A 16,285-nucleotide genomic window follows, 5' to 3' on the forward strand; every position below is an offset into this window, starting at 1 on the left:
GGTTGGTTCTGAGGCCCCTTGGGTCTGCATTATTTCATGTTTCCCTTTCACCTGCCCTCCTCCTTTCTTCCCTAGGTCACATGGTTCCTGAGTCACACTTTCAAAGGAATCTTGGATGCTTAGTTTAACCAGAATTTTGAGAAGTTTGTTGGCTTTGGTTGGAGCTTGCAATGGGGAGATGGGAATCCTGGGATGAAAGTGTTATGCTCAAAAGCTGAGGAATACTCAGGTCCCTTCTTTGCCCCTCCTCATGTCCTTTCTCTATACACCCTTCAATTCTAGCGGGGGAGGAAAGCGTTCAGTCTCTGGAGAGCCCTCCCTCTGTCCTGCCCCGCCTCCAACATGGAGGACATAAAAGCTCTGATCCAGTGAGAGGAGGTGCCACTATCAGGTGAGCGGTGGAGTTGAGTCCTTGGGGGCTGGTGTCTGCAGCTGGAAGAGGGGAGCACTGTGGATCTCCTTCCTCATGGAGGCTTGCCGTTGCCTATAGACATTGAGATGGGGCTGGGTGTGAAGATGGGAGTAGAGAGGGATGGGGTGCCTAGCTTTTCCCACACACTCAGGGTACTTTCTCCGCTGGGGTGTCATTACAGAGATGAAGCTGTGGCTGATGATCGCAGAACTCCTGGTCCTTCTGGCCATGCCTCACAGGGCCACTCCAGGTAATAGCTCAGAAAGGAGGAATACAGGTCTGCACTGCAGGGCTGGCTTCTTCTCAGTGCATGTCTCCCTGGTTCTGGGGCCTGGTGAGGGGCTCTGGACCCACCCCTGATCGTGTAATGTGCTTTGGGCAGCTGTCCCCGGGGAAGTGGAGACCTCAGTGGTGCTGACCTGCATGGAGGAGGCCAAGCGGCTAGTGGACAAGGCTTACAAGGAGCGACGGGAAAGGTGGGAGTGCATAGCACTGGCCAGCCCTGGACAAAGCTATCTTAGGCCTTTCTGAAAGGGAGCAGGTAGTGGGTGGGTGGAGGTTGGTAGTGATGAGAGCGAGGACCTATGGGGGAGTTGGATCCCATGTCTCTCTGTCCTTATGTCTCTGGGTTCAAAGCATCTTCAGAGCCATCTCTCTCATGGTCTTGCTTCTGCCTGGACACTTGGGTCCACATCCTTGTGTGTGTGTGTGTTTGTGTGTGTTGGAACTGGAGCTTAAACTCAGGGCCTAGATACTCTCCCTTAGCTTTTTCACTCAAGGCTGGTGCTCTACCACTTGAGCCATGCCTCCACTTCTGGCTTTTTGTTGGCAATGGAGATAAGACTCTCATGAACTTTCCTGCCTGGTCGGTCTTCAAATCACCATCCTCACTTCTCAGCCTCTTGAGTAGATAGGATTATAGACAGGCATGAGTCTTCTGCATTTTTTCCCCTTCCTTTCAAACCCCAAATCTTTTCATAAAAAGAATCCTTCCCATCTGTGGGTCTTTCTATAGGGTGCCCCTTCCCCCACCCAGCCTTGTGCTGCTTCTCTCCTGAGAGTCTCTGCACCCCTTCTCTGGTCCTCTTTTCCCAAGCAGCATCAAGCAGCGACTGCGCAGCGGCCTGGCTAGCCCCATGGAACTCCTATCCTACTTCAAGCAGCCGGTGGCGGCCACCAGGACAGCTGTGAGGGCCGCTGACTACCTGCACGTGGCCCTTGACCTGCTCAAGAGGAAGCTGCAGCCCTTGTGGCAAAGGCCTTTCAATGTCACCGGTATTGCAGTTCTTGCTACCCCCCCAGGCCCTGTTCCTAGTGACCAGGGAACATAACCCTCCAACTCCTCCAACTCAAGCATCTCCTCTATTTCCTCATCTGTGCTCCCTGTCTCTGCCCCCCCCCCCTCCCCACACACACCAGGGCTTTTCTTTAGGAAATTTAAGGGAGACAGGGTGCGGCTTCCATATCCTTTCTCCACCTTGCAGATGTTCTGACACCGGCTCAGCTGAATCTGCTGTCCAAGTCAAGTGGCTGCGCCTACCAGGACTTGGGGGTGACGTGCCCCAAGCAGGACGAGTATCGCACGATCACTGGGCATTGTAACAACAGGTGCAGGGCGGCGGGTCCGCTGGCAGGTTGCTTATTAGGGAGGCGTGGCAGGGATGGGGCCTTGGGGCCTGACCCCGGTCGGGGGCGGTGGGGTGGTTCACGATCGCCCCCTAGCGTCAGCATCCTGTACTCCCGGCACAGGCGCAGCCCCACGCTGGGGGCCTCCAACCGCGCCTTCCTGCGCTGGCTGCCCGCCGAGTACGAAGACGGCATCTCTCTTCCCTACGGCTGGACGCCGGGTGTCAAGCGCGGCGGCTTTCCCGTTCCCCTGGTGAGCGCCCGCCCGCAGGCAGAGATGTGGAGGCCGCGCGCGCCCCTGGCGGCCTGGGGAACCTTGGCACCGACCTCCCCACCCCACCGCCGCCGCGCACCCCATGACGCCCGGTGTTCCCGCAGGCCCGGGCCGTCTCCAACGCCATCGTGCGCTTCCCCACGGAGCAGCTGACCCCGGACCAGGAGCGCGCGCTCATGTTCATGCAGTGGGGTCAGTTCATCGACCACGACCTCGACTTCACCCCCGAGCCAGCCGCCCGGGCCTCCTTCCTCACCGGCCTCAACTGCGAGACCAGCTGCCTGCAGCAGCCGCCCTGCTTCCCGCTCAAGGTGCGGCCTTCTTCCCATCCTCCACGGGCCTGGGACGCCCACAAGGAAGCTGGCTTGGGAAATGGACATTGCCCCTCCTGTGCCCACGTTTGTCCTTCCTTCCTTCCTTCCTTCCTTCCTTCCTTCCTTCCTTCCTTCCTTCCTTCCTTCCTTCCTTCCTTCCTTCCTTCCTTCCTTCCTTCCTTCCTTCTTTCTTCTTTGCCTGGGCACTGTCTCTGAGCTTCTTTTGCTCAAAGCTAGCACTCAACCATTTGAGCCACATCACCACTTCTGGCTTCTTCTGTGTCTGTGCTACTGAGGAACTGAACCCAGGGCTTCATGCATGTTAGGCAAGCACTCTACCACTAAGCCACATTCCCAGCCCTGTGCCCACGTTTTCTTCCCAGGCCCTGGGTGAGGCTGGCTCTGACTCCTGTGTCCAGAGCCCAGACAGGAACTTGAGAGGCTTCCCTGCATGCTGAAGGGGCCCGAGGTCACGGGGTCAAAATAGAGCCATTCCTGCTTACTTCCCGCCCTTCAATGGCAGCTGGTTCATCCTCTCACTGTACTGCAGATCCCGCCGAATGACCCCCGTATCAAGAACCAGCGCGACTGCATCCCCTTCTTCCGCTCCTGTCCAGCTTGCACCGGGAGCAACATCACCATCCGCAACCAGATCAACGCGCTCACCTCCTTTGTGGATGCCAGTGGGGTATACGGCAGCGAGGAGCCAGTGGCCATGAAGCTGCGCAATCTGACCAACCAGCTGGGGCTGCTGGCTGTCAACACCCGCTTCCAAGACAATGGCAGGGCCCTGCTGCCCTTTGACAGTCTGCACGATGACCCTTGCCTCCTCACTAATCGCTCTGCACAAATCCCTTGCTTCCTGGCAGGTCAGCTCTGGGGCCTGAATCTGGGGTGATCCTAGGAGGTGTTCTCTGTGGGGAGCCACTAGGAGCCTGTGCGGGTACAGCTTGTGGGTTTATAATGAGAGACACTGTCCTCACCAATTTCATTAGTCAAGTTGCCTTGGTGACAGTTGAATGGAGACAGAAAGGCAAAGACAGACAGGCAAAACAAAACAACAACAAAAACCGCAATCCACCTCCAATCTAAGATGGAGTCACGGGGCTTGCTTCCCCTCTGGATTCTGAAGGCCAAGAGCACTGACTCCCTCTGGACCAGAGAGAAATGCGTAGTACTCACCCTCCCGAACGAATACTGTCCAATCTACAGCCAATAGCCACATATGGCTATTATAACTAGTAGTAGTAGTAGTAGTAGTAGTAATTTCTCAGTGCCAGTACTGGAGCTTGAACTGGGGGAGTCTTGCATCCGTGCTTGGCTATTTTGCTCAAGGCTAGTACTCAACTACTTGAACCATACCTCCAGTTCCTGGGTTGTGTGTGTATGTGTGTGTGTGTGTGATTAATTGAAGATAAGAATCTTAAGGACTTTTCTGCTCTGGCTGGCTGCAACCCACAATCCTCAAATCTCAGTATCCTGAGTAGGATTACAGGCATGAGCCACCAGTGGTGAACTAATTTTAATTGTTTTAAATAAAACAAAAGCTCAGCTTTTCAGTTACACAGTTCAAGTCTCATGAGCTAGAGACTCTTCTATGGGCAGTGCAAAAGTGGACATTTTAATTTTCCCAGGAAGTTCTAGGGGACAGTGCAGCCACAGGATACCACCTCCTGTCCATCTCAATTCCCTATAAAGAGAAAAGATGGTTGCAAATGGGGACACTTGGCAGCTAGGGCTTGGAGATAGGGACAAGGATTGGGCTGGCCTGGGGCAGTGATGATAGCCATACTCATAAAATTTCCAGTGTATTTTTTTTTTCTTTTTTGCTGGTCCTGGAGCTTGAACTCAAGGCCTGGGCACTGTCCTTGAGCCTCTCTGTGCTCAAGGCTAGTGCTCTACCATTTGAGCCACAGCACCACTTCCGGCTTTTTCTCCCGAGTAGCTAGGATTTTAGGTGTGAGCCACCAGCACCTTACTTCCGGCTTTTTCTGTGTATGTGGTACTGAGGAATTGAACCCAGGACTTCATGCATGCTAGGCAAGCACTCTACCACGAAGCCACATTCCCAGCCCCCTCCAGTGTATTTTAACATAAACTCCGTGGTAAACTGAGGACCTACCTTCCATCCTTTTCTTCTCTCTTCCTCTGCCCTCCTCCTTTTTTTTTTTTTTTCCTGATGGCTCCTACTAGTGTCTGCTTGGGTCTACAGGAGGAGAATCAAGGACAGTTCCCTCTCTGGGTTTCCTAGCAAAAAGCTCAGCCCTCTACTGGACTAGTGAGGCTAAGAGCACTTCTCAGCCAGACACTGCTGCCTGGCAATGATTAGCCTCACATCCAATCCCCGGACTGTCAGAAGCTTGAGCCACTCATGGCCTGGAGAAGCTACTCTCAGAGAATGTCCTTCCCTTTTAGAATTGCTTTCCTAGAATTATCAAGAGCTAATGAATGCAATTCTACTACCGTGGCACTGACCCTTGCCCCCTGGCTCTTTTGGAAAAAGGTTTGGGAGGCCCATCAGGGGTCTTGCGTAATTATCTTGAATGGAGTCTCAGGTGTGGACTTCACACATTGCCTGTCCCCCACCCACCACAGACTGCATGATGGACATATAATAAGGGCAGGATGGACATCTCTGTTGAAATGGTGGTGGCTCTCTGGGATCCTGTGTTGAGAAGTATTCTGAGTTTTTTTAACCTGATTTGGGCAGAAACAAATGCTGTGATCATTATCCGTGCCAATATGTGCATGGAAATAGCTTGTGCCAACAGGCATGCTACTTTCTGGCTTTCTCTGAATCAAGACAAACAGCTGACTAGGTAGCATTGGTGGATTTCACACTTTGTACCAGGCACGGTGCTCAGCCCCATGTGACAGTGTGTGTGGTGGGAGGGAGGGAAGGGAAGATGACGAGTCCTGGGATGGGCCTAGTGCCCCTGGATGGGACAGCATGAGTGCTGCAGTGTCTCTGAGCAGGGAATGAAGGCATAAGTCAGACTTGGACATCAAGGGTGTAAGTGAGCCTGGTATGAAAAGATGATTGCATAGGAGACATTGTAGGCCTTGGCGCTGGATGGGGGAAGCTTCAAGCAAGCAAATCTTCTTGGGATGGAGGCAACAGGAATGACCATGGCTTTGCTTCTCTCCCTAAGGGGATACCCGCTCCAGTGAGATGCCTGAGCTCACCTCCATGCACACCCTCTTTGTTCGAGAGCATAACCGGCTGGCCACACAGCTCAAGGGCCTGAACCCCAGGTGGAGTGGGGAGAAGCTCTACCAGGAGGCCCGGAAGATTGTGGGGGCCATGGTCCAGGTAGGCGGTCCTGAGCATTGTACAGACTTGGAATCCAGGTGGGCTTCTGCAGTGTCTTATCTGTGTGACCTTGAGTAAGTGATCCTCCTGAGCCTCAGCCTCTTCAGCCATCATGCTGTATGAATAGAGCCCCCAAACATAGTAAGAGCTTGACAAAGGCTACTTTCCTTCCCTTTTCTTCTTCCCAGGCTTTCGGCTTTCCTGATGGTCTAAGAATGGTGTTTGGGAGGGTCTCAAGTGTTTTGTGCATAGCAGCTCTCCAGAGAATGTTTCTCACTCCCCTCATCTCATTTCTTTTAATTTTTTTCTTGAACTCAGAGCCTGGGCACTGTCCCTGAGCTTCTTTTGCTCAAGGCTAGCACTCTACCACTTGAGCCATAGCGCCACTTCTGGCTTTTTCTGTTTATGTGGGACTGAGGAATCAAATCTAGGGCTTCCTGCATGCTAGGCAAGCGCTCTACCATTAAGCTACATTCTTAGCCTGTAACTCTGTTGTAGTTGCCAGTCCTGAGGTTTGAACTCAGGGCCTCTATTGTTTGACCCACAGCTCCACTTCTGGCTTTTTTGGTAGTTTATTGGAAATAAGAGTCTCATGGACTTTACTGCATGGGCTGGCTTTGAACATGATCCTCAGATCTCAGCCTCCTAATTAGCTAGGATTATAGGTGTGAGTTACCAATGCCTGGCTTCCCCTATTTTTTTTTTTTTTTGTCATGGGGCTTGAACTCACATTGCTGTTCTGAGCTCTTTTGCTCAAGACTAGAGCTCTACTACTTTGAGCCACAAAACTACTTCTGGTTTTCTGGTGGTTAATTGGGGATAAGAGTCTCACAGACTTTCCAGCATGGGCTGACTTTGAATTGAGATCCCAGCCTCCTGAGTAGCTAGGATTGCAAGCATGAGCCACTGACCCCCAACTACTCCCAACTGTTGATGCTCCAATTTCCCTCTTCTCCTGGGTTCCGGGGGAGTACCGGGGGACCACACAGCAGTTGAAGGTGTTGAGGTTTAAGTGTTTGATCAACATTAGAAATACAGTGGGGTTCCTTTCAGCCTCAGATGAAATTCTAGAGTCTACAATAGTGAGACTGTTCTCCATCTTCCCTCCGCATTAGGGGAAGTCATGCTAGAGGAACCCCTTTAGACCTTCTTGCCCACCTTCCTCCCACAAAACATCATTAAGGGGGCTGGGAAGATGGCTCAGTGGTAGAATGCTTGCCTTTTCTTTAGATCATCACTTACCGAGACTACCTACCTCTGGTGCTGGGGCCAGTGGCCATGAGGAAGTACCTACCCACGTACACCGGCTACAATGACTCAGTGGACCCGAGAATCTCTAACGTCTTCACCAATGCCTTCCGCTATGGCCACACCCTCATCCAACCCTTCATGTTCCGCCTGGACAATCAGTACCAGCCCATGGGGCCCAACCCCCGAGTCCCACTCAGCCGGGTGTTTTTTGCCAGCTGGAGAGTAGTGTTGGAAGGTGAGTGGGGCCTAGGCCAGCACTAGGCTGACGGCTGAGGCAGGATGGTGTAGGCTTGGGGCAGGCAGGTTGCTGGGATGAGATCTTTCTTGATTTCTTTGGGGATCTAGTCTGGCTTTCCCGCTCATTGTGCCTACTCTGCTTCTGGATCCGAGTGGGGTGCAGATGGCAATCAGAGGACATCTCTTTCCCATGAGGCTCTGTGATCCAGCGGTGTTGTGCATTCCCATGCTGGCAAGACTGAATGGCACAGTTCCCTGAGACCTAAGTGCTTCTTGGGCCTAACGCCTGAGGGCTGGGGACTTTCACATCAATATTGCACAGCCTTCTTCAATCCTCCTGATTCTATCTGACTGAGTCTAGGGTTGAGCTCCGTTACCTATTGGTCCTAGCCTGGCTCTTCTTTCTCCTAGGTGGCATTGACCCTATCCTTCGGGGCCTCATGGCTACCCCTGCCAAACTGAATCGGCAGAACCAAATTGTGGTGGATGAGCTCCGGGAGCGATTGTTTGAGCAGGTCATGAGGATCGGACTGGACCTGCCAGCTCTGAACATGCAGCGTAGCAGGGACCACGGCCTCCCAGGTGAGGGCTTCAGACATCTCCCTGCCCACCTCAGCCTCCAAGCCCCAGGTAGCTCCTCTTCCCGCCCAGAACCCCTCCCTTCCCAGGGGCTCCAGCCGCTCAACGCTTCCCCAACCCACCCCAGCATTTAGATTTCTGGAAACCTTGAGATCAGACCCTGTCTCTTCCTGGGCCCCTCTTCTCTCAGTGCCTCAGGCTGCTGGAATCTTCCATCTACATCAGCGTTGTACTGATAATAATCCACAGTCTGAAAACCTCATCTCCGTTATCATTTCATGCTGACTCTTTGTTCAGGAACTCTGAGGGGAAGAGATGATCACCTCCTCTTTTTTGTTTGTTTGTTTGCCAGTCCTGGGGCTTGAACTTAGGGCCTGGGCACTGCCCCTGAGCTTCTTTTGCTCAAGGCTAGCACTCTACCACTCGGGCCACAGTGCCACCCTTGGCTTTTTCTATTTATGTGATACTGAGGAATTGAACCCAGGGCTTCATGCATGCAAGGCAAGCACGCTACCACTAAGCCACATTCCTAGCCCTCACCTCCTCTTTATTGACCAGGACACTGAGGCTTGCTCTAGCCAAGTCAGCGACAGATCTGGAACTTGGACCAGGATCAGTCTAATCCTAAAGCTCATGCCTGTGTTACAGGGTGGTCTCTGAGACACACTTCACCCTTCATCACTCAAGAGGCAGGCACATTGGTTTGCTTCAGGGGACAATGAGGTGCCTCTCTTTTGTGTGTGTGTGTGTGTGTGTGTGTGTGTGTGTGTGTGTGTGTGTATGGTAGGGCTTGAACTCAGGGTCTGGGTACTGTCCCTGAGCTCTTTTGCTCAAGGCTAGTGTTCCATCACTTTGAGCCACAACTTCTGATTTTCTGGTTGTTAATTGGGAATAAGCATCTCATGGACTTTCCCACCTGCTCTGGCTTTGGTATGAGCCACCCACACCTGGCCAGGTGCCTCCATTCTTGAACCTGGAAGGAATTATGACCATCTAGGGTTTGTCTTAGAGTGAGAAGGTAAGAGAAAGATAGTGAAGTGCCAGGGAGACCCAACCATCTTTCTCAGCCTCAGGCAAGGGCTGGAGTTCCCTCATATCTATAGCCCAGTGTGTGAGACAGTGGGTCTTCCGGGTTGATGACCTACATGTCCCTGCTATCCCCAGAGATCTCCCCACCTTGCAGTGAGGGGATTTACTTACAACCACCTCTCGCTTCCTCCATGCAGGGTATAATGCTTGGAGGCGCTTTTGTGGGCTCCCCCAGCCCAGCACAGTTGGTGAGTTAGGTACGGTGCTCAAGAACATGGACCTGGCACGGAAGCTGATGGAACAGTATGGCACACCCAACAACATTGACATCTGGATGGGTGGTGTGGCTGAGCCCCTGGAACGCAACGGCCGGGTGGGCAAGCTCTTGGCCTGCCTCATTGGCACCCAGTTCAGGAAGCTCCGGGATGGAGATCGGTGAGTTGCTGGCATGGGCCAGCTATCCCCAAATCGCCTCCCATGGCCCTTTTCCCCCAGTAAATATAAGGATGGGAAGAGTGACTTTTCAGTGTGTTCCAGGGAGGCCCCAGGTTATCCCTGTTGAAGTGCAGTGAGGGGAAATTGGAACTCTGGTGGTGACAGGAAAACCCTTCCTACTCTTCCTCTGTCTTTCTCTATGCCAGTATGAACAGTCTCGGCTTTCTGACATCATTTCTCATCATTTCACGGTGTCTAGAGCTGTTACCCACCTGCCCTGTACCTTTGGGGATATTAACAACAACAAAAAAATGACTCAAGCCAGACAATTCCCCATGCATGCGTGAGTGTGTGTGCGCGCACATGTGTGCGCACACCGCGCGTATGCATTTGCCTGTACAAGGGTTTGAATCTCAGGGCCTCTTCTTCAGCTTTTTCTGCTCGCAACACAACCAAACACTCTACCACTTGAGCCTCCAATTCCAACTTTTTGTTGGATAGAGATAATAAAAGTCTCTTAGGTTTGTCTGCTTGGGCTGACTTCGTACCCAGATTCTCTCATCTCTGCCTTCTGAGCAGCTAGGATTATAGGTGTGAGCCACCAGTGCCTAAGTTCCTGTTTTATTATCATTGTTGTTGTTGCTATAATCAGTTGTACAGGTTTTTTTTTCCCTTTTCTTTCTGGCCAGTCATGAGGCTTGAACTCTAGGCCTAGGTGCTTTGGGCCAACGCTAGTGCTCTACTACTTTGAGCCACAGCACCACATTTTATCTGTCTATCTATCTATCTGTCTGTCTGTCTGTCTGTCTGTCTGTCTGTCTGTCTGTCGTGGGGCTTGAAATCAAGGTCTGGATGCTGTCCTTGAACTCTGTTGCTCAAAGCTAGCACTCTACCACTTTGAGCCATAGTGCCAATTCCAGTTTTCTGGTAGTTAATTGGAGAAAAGAGTCTTATGGACTTTCTAGCCTGGATTGGCTTTGAACTGCGACCCTCAGATCTCAGCTTCTTGAGTAGTTAAGATTACAGGTGTGAGCCACCAGTACCTGGCTGTACAGGGGTTTTTATTTTTGACATGTTCATATATCATACAACATACCTTGATCAGATTTATCCTTTCTGTCACTCCCCCTCATCTCCCATTTCTCCTTTCTCAAATTAATTTCAATAAGCTTCACTGTTATCTCCCCCCCGCCCTTTTTTTTTGTCAGTCTTGGGGCTTGGACTCATGGCCTGGGCATTGTCCCTGAGCTTCTTTTTGCTCAAGGCTAGCACTCTACCACTTGAGCCATAGCGCCATTTCCGGCTTTTTCTGTTTATGTGGTACTGAGGAATCAAACCCAGGGCTTCATGCATGCTAGGGAAGTACTCTACCACTAAGCCACATTCCCAGACACCACTGTTCCCTTTGTTACACAAGTACATAAAGTATTTTGAGCATATTGACTCTCTCCTTCTCTGTTTGCCCTCCAACACCTACACCTATCATATCCACGCCCCCACAAGACCAGTTGTTTTACGTTCATTACATTACTTAGCATGTGTTAATTGTGCAAAGGGAATTCAGTGGTGGCATTCACACATCACACATATACAGAACTTTAATCAGATCTGTCTCTCACTTTTCCCATCCCCACTAAACCCTTGTAGTGACTTTGTGTTGCTGTCTTCATTCATTGAGGAAGCAGTTTGGGTATTGATCCCCCTTCCAACATTCTGTTTTCCTCTTCTTGAGAGACAAAAAGGAAACTCAGTCCTGTGAGCCAAGCTCCAGGCACATGGCTTCAGGATTATGGGAGGGCCTGGCTCCCTTTATAGCATGAAAGGTACCTGAAAGGATTTCCAGGTGGGAGGAGAGGTAACAGGCAGCTGTGCCCTTTTGTACTCAACACTGAGTGGAAAACCCCCTCTCCCCCGAGGGTCTGAGGTCTGTCTTGTGCTGCAAGGCAGAGTCTTCTGTGGTCCTCCTGCATCTAGGAGCAGCTCAAGTCAGGTGATACCTTCTCAGCTCAGGGTATCCCAGTCCAGGACTCCCTCGGGCACAGTGTCTTTGGTGCTCTTTATGCAGGTTTTGGTGGCAGAACGCAGATGTATTCAGCATGCAGCAACGCCAGGCCCTGGCCAGAATCTCCTTGCCCCGCATCATCTGTGACAACACAGGCATCACCACTGTGTCCAAGAACAACATCTTCATGTCCAACTCATACCCCCAGGATTTTGTGCAGTGCAACTCTCTCCCGAAGCTGGACCTGAGTTCCTGGAGAGAGTCTTAGAGGCTAGGTAAGGGCACGCTGCACTGTGGGGGTATTCCTGGGTTGGCCATGGCAATCACAGGAAACTCCCTTCCCTGGCCTGAGTTTGGGTTCCAGCCGAGAAGATGTGTTTGTGTGTTGATATGTGTGAAGAGAATGTATGTCAGCATTTCACGTGCATGCGTTGTCTGTGAACATGGGCAGTATTAGATGTACCATGGCATGTATGTCATTTGTGTGAGTGTGTGCTTGCTGCTTCTGAGAGCATTAGGGACATGGGCAGTAGCCAAGGAAATTAGTGAGGGGCCCAGCTTAGGACAGACTTCCTAAGGTCACATCCTGGCTCGATAGCTTACTCCTGAGTGATCTGGAGCACTGTCCAATTCCTTTAAGCCTGAGTTTTCTTCCTTGTAAATAACTGTGGTCATGTCTCCTTAAAGGGCCCATTTGCATCCTGTAGCTCTTTGTTTGTTGAGCAACTACATGTCAAGCACTGTACTGGGCAATGGAGACAGAGAGAGGCATGAAAGATTCCTCAAGGGTCTTACGCCTTGACTCTGTCCTGGTTAGCAGAGATAACCAGTAGCTCCTGGAAATCTAACCCGTTAGCAGCTGGGGTTATGGGAATTGCAGTCAAATTATGGGTCAAAGCCAGCCAGGCTGAATCCATGGCTCCCTTTTACTCTTGTTCTCTTGCTTATTCACAGGAACCTGATGGATAGAAACTGGGGCTCGCTGGCATTTCTGTATCATACGTTTGTACTTGACATTTATAGTAATAAAGCACTGCCAATGGGGATTTCACTCTGCTCTGCTTGTGTTGGGAAAGGGGCTGGAGCCTTCGTGGGAGGCTCCCTCTGAGTCCTGAACTTGAGCAAGGGTGTTCAGGGCCCTCAGTTTCTGATGGGGGATGAAGGCATCAGCAATTCCATACACAGAGGAAGAAGACCCTCATCCCTTGCTTCCCACCTGGCCCTCTGTGGAACAGGAAGGAAGTCCCCAAGCCCTGATGATTGTACATGGCTCCAGAGCACGATTACTTCATGCTCACCTTGTGTCAGGACCTGGGACACAGAGGGGATAAAATACTGTCCCGTGGGGGAGAAAGAGCTGAGTTCTGGTTGGAAGGACTTCCCAGATGATGGGGGCTTCTGCACCCTACAGCCCCATGGTTGGGCCAGGAAAAAGGTTCAGGGGACCTTCAGGGTGGTGGCCTCCTCTCCTTAGGGTCTCAGTGACCACACCAGAAAGCAGGGACTGAGGGGCCGGAGGAATGCATGTTCCTACTGATCTTGCCTGGAGTCAGACCCCTAGATTTAACTGGTGGGTGTCCTCCCTCTCCCTTCCTAGCTTCCCATTGGTGGGGAGGGGCCACCCACAGCTGGAACTGAAGGTGTATGGATCATGGGTATGATACACTCTTGGGGTCCCCAAGGAAAGCTAGGCTATCCCTGTGGTGAGCAGTAGAACAAAGACAGGCAAAGAGAGAGGTGCCCAGAAAGGGGAGGGGCCTCTTAAGAGGCTGAGAAGAAGTGGGGGTGCTAGGCCCTCTGCCCTGGGCATTTCCCCACAATGGCAATGTGCCTTCTACTCTCACCCTGCCAGACAAGGGATCTGGAGGCCCTAGCTTCACTGGTCTTACTTGCCAGGGAGTTTTGTGTATGTGTATATGTGCTGGTCCTGGGGCCAGGAACTGAGAGACTGAGTTCACTGTCCTTGAGCTTTTTGGCTCAAGGTTGCTGCTTTACCACTTGAGACACAACTCCACTTCTGGCTTTTTGGTGGTTATTAGAGATAAGAGTCTCATGGACTCTCCTGCTTGGGCTGGCTTTGAACTTTGATCCTTAGATCTCAGCCTCCTGAGTAGCAAGGATTATAGGTGTGACCCACTGGTATCCAGCTCCTACAGGGTAATCTTAATGATTATGTATTTTTGTGTGTTGTCCTGGGGTTTGCATAGGAGGGTCACTTTAAAAGAAGAATGTAAACTAGGTATGGTAGTACATTGAGGCATCCGTCCCCAATCAGGAGGATTGCGAGTTCAAGACCAGCCTGGGCTACATAGTGAGACCCTGACTCAAAAATTAAAAGAGGAATTATGAATAGACATTGTGCAGCAGCTCAAGGAATGTTCTGGAGCTGTCCTTTCAGAGACTTGTGGGCTCTAAGGACTGCTCAACAAGAACAGAGTATTACCTGGCACCAGTGGCTTATACCTGTAATCCTAGCTACTCGGGAGGCTTAGATATGAGGATCGCTGTTCAAAGCCAGCCTGGGCAGACAAGTCTGTAAGACTCTTATCTCCACTAAACCACCAAAAAAAAAAAAAAAAAAAAAGCCAGAAGTGGAACTATGGCTCAAGTAGTAGAGAGCTAGCCTTCAGCAAAAGAAGCAAAAGAAGGGACAGTGCCCAGATGCTGAGTTCAAGTCCCAGGACCAGCATACACATACACACATATGCACACATGAACAAACACATATTCACACACACACACATAACAAGAAGATGAAGGAGGAAAAGGAGGAAGAGGAGGAGGAGAGGGAGGGGGAGGGGGAGGAAGAGATATTTCCAAGGAGATGGAAGAGTGATTAATTTTGACTGCAAGGAGATCCTTCTGTTTGATCCCATGGCACTCAGCTTCAGTGCCTCCCAGGCCCCCTGTCCTGCTACTTGATGCCATTGTTCCTTTGCCATGCTTCCTCCCTTCTTTGAGGCCTCTTGCACCTCCCACCTAGTCACCCCTCTTCCCCAGCAGACCCAGACACAGGACACCCCAACAGGAAGACACATAGGGACTGTAAACATGGCGTGTCTTCTTTGGGAAGGAACCAAGTCACTGCCAGCATCTTTAGTCAACTACCAGGTGTTTATTGAGCACCAAGCTACACGAATACCATGTCTAGCACCCCAGACTGCACTCAGACACAGGCAGAAGTCCAGGGCTCAGAAAACTTACAAAATAGTCTGGAAGGGATTGGGGAAAAGCAAAGGTCAAAGGCTATAGCTTCATCTCAGGGAGAGGAAGCATTAAAATCTCAGGCCTTCTCTGATGGCCTGCATCTTGGCAGAAAGGAAGATTTCCATAGAGGTTGGAAGTGGTGGCAGCCAGGCAGAAGAGCTGGAAGACTGAGGTGGCTGCCGTTGGCCTTGGGCAAATGCAAGAGAGGGCTAGCTGGAAAGGAAGACTGGAGGACTGAGGTCTGAAGCATTAAGGGACTGGGTCATCACACTTGTTTGAAATGGCAGCATGGACCAAAGGGGGAGAGTCACGATGCCACGTGGAAGGCCATGCCTCTAATTCTCCACTGAGGCCCAGGGTGAGAGGTCCAGCTTATCAATGGCTGAGCAGTCCACAAAGCCTTGGGGGTAGCTGTGGGCCCGGAATGGGTTCCTCGGGACCTTGGTGATATGGGTGTTGTCACAGACAAGGCGTGAGAAGGACACTTTCTGCAGAGAGGCTCGCTGCTTCTCTGTGAAGACCCCTGGGTTTTCCCACCAGAACCTGCAGAGACAGAAGTGGCATCAGTGCTGACAGTCCAGTGGCTGGTTCTACCCCCCATTGCCAAAGAGGTCACGTGGAAAAGCCCCATTGGTGCTGAGGTCTGGTGTCAGTCTTCTTGTAGGATGTTGGGGACCTCCCTCTCACTTTAGTGAAGGGTTCCCTTGCTCTCCTAGGCAGAGATTTCACTTACCTGTCTCCGTCTCGAATTCGCTGGAACTGTTGGCCCAGGATGCAGGCCAGGAGATGCCCTACCCGACCTCGTTCTATCAGGGGCTCAGCAATGGCCCCGATCCAGATGTCGATGTTGTCAGGGGTCCCATAGAGACTCAGGAGCTTCTCGGCCAGCATCTCATTCCCCAGCACTGCACTCAGTTCCTCCAGTGTCCGTGGCTGAGAGAGGTCACAGAACTTTCTCCAGGAATTGTACCCTAGGGTGGGAGTCCGAAGCTATCTCATCCCAAGAGCTTGTGGCCTCCCTTAGGGACACACCCACTCCAGCTCCATCAGCCCCGGAAAGTCTGGGCTCAGAGACATGGGGGAGGTGTTGACCCATTGTGTAGGTGTGTGGCACTTCAGTCTTAGGGGAGATGGAGAGAAGTTAGCAGCTTACCTGGTATTTACTCTCAGCCCAGGAACTATTCTAAGCACTGTTACAATGTCAAAACTGAAGATCAGAGATGTTAAGTCACTTGCCCAAAGTTCTATAACTAGTAAATGGCACAGCTGGCATTTGAATTCAGGCAGTCTGGTTCCTAATTACACTACATTCTTTTCTAGTATGTGTGTCAATATTGGGGCTTGAACTCAGGGCCTGAGCACTGTCCTTTAGTTTTTTGCTCAAATGCTAGTGCTCTGTATTAACTTGAGCTATAGCTCCTTGTCTAGCTTTCTGGTGATTAATTGGAGAAAGGGTCTCATGGACTTTCCTGCCTGAGCTGGATTTGAACCACAATCCCTAGAATCTCAACCTCCTGAATAACTAGGATTATAAGCATAAGCCACTGATTCCTGGTCTATATTGCTTTTTCTTTTCTTTCTTACTTTTATTTCTGCCCATTTGGGG

The 16,285-nt window shown here is 51.3% G+C and overlaps 2 protein-coding genes across 3 annotated transcripts in view; one reads left to right on the plus strand and one right to left on the minus strand.

The window, feature by feature from the left end:
- The first annotated feature begins 542 nt into the window (after window positions 1-542).
- Mpo (myeloperoxidase) lies at window positions 543-12,518 on the plus strand. 2 transcript variants are annotated; one of them, XM_042693279.1, is made up of 13 exons: window positions 543-662; window positions 795-888; window positions 1,512-1,687; window positions 1,897-2,020; window positions 2,162-2,291; window positions 2,417-2,623; window positions 3,177-3,495; window positions 5,779-5,939; window positions 7,170-7,425; window positions 7,839-8,009; window positions 9,233-9,470; window positions 11,536-11,766; window positions 12,424-12,518. In XM_042693279.1, exons 1-12 carry the CDS (start codon window positions 596-598, stop codon window positions 11,738-11,740), a joined length of 2,148 nt encoding a protein of 715 aa, XP_042549213.1. In that variant the 5' UTR covers window positions 543-595; the 3' UTR covers window positions 11,741-11,766; window positions 12,424-12,518. The 2 variants fall into 2 exon arrangements, with proteins under 2 accessions (XP_042549213.1, XP_042549206.1); XM_042693272.1 differs by having other exon boundaries at window positions 11,536-11,747; window positions 12,427-12,518.
- Window positions 12,519-14,579: 2,061 nt separating this feature from the next.
- The window catches only part of Lpo (lactoperoxidase), a 34,868-nt gene continuing 33,162 nt past the window's right edge, over window positions 14,580-16,285 (minus strand). Inside the window, exons 13-14 of the mRNA XM_042693291.1 lie at window positions 15,413-15,650; window positions 14,580-15,222 (exon numbers count right to left, since the gene is read on the minus strand). Coding sequence (XP_042549225.1) covers window positions 15,015-15,222; window positions 15,413-15,650 — 446 coding nt within the window. The 3' untranslated portion in view covers window positions 14,580-15,014. The remainder of the gene's footprint in view (window positions 15,223-15,412; window positions 15,651-16,285) is intronic.

This window comes from Dipodomys spectabilis, unplaced genomic scaffold (genome assembly GCF_019054845.1).
Source record: "Dipodomys spectabilis isolate Male_0828 unplaced genomic scaffold, ASM1905484v1 ptg000004l, whole genome shotgun sequence".
NCBI classification, from domain to species: domain Eukaryota; kingdom Metazoa; phylum Chordata; class Mammalia; order Rodentia; family Heteromyidae; genus Dipodomys; species Dipodomys spectabilis.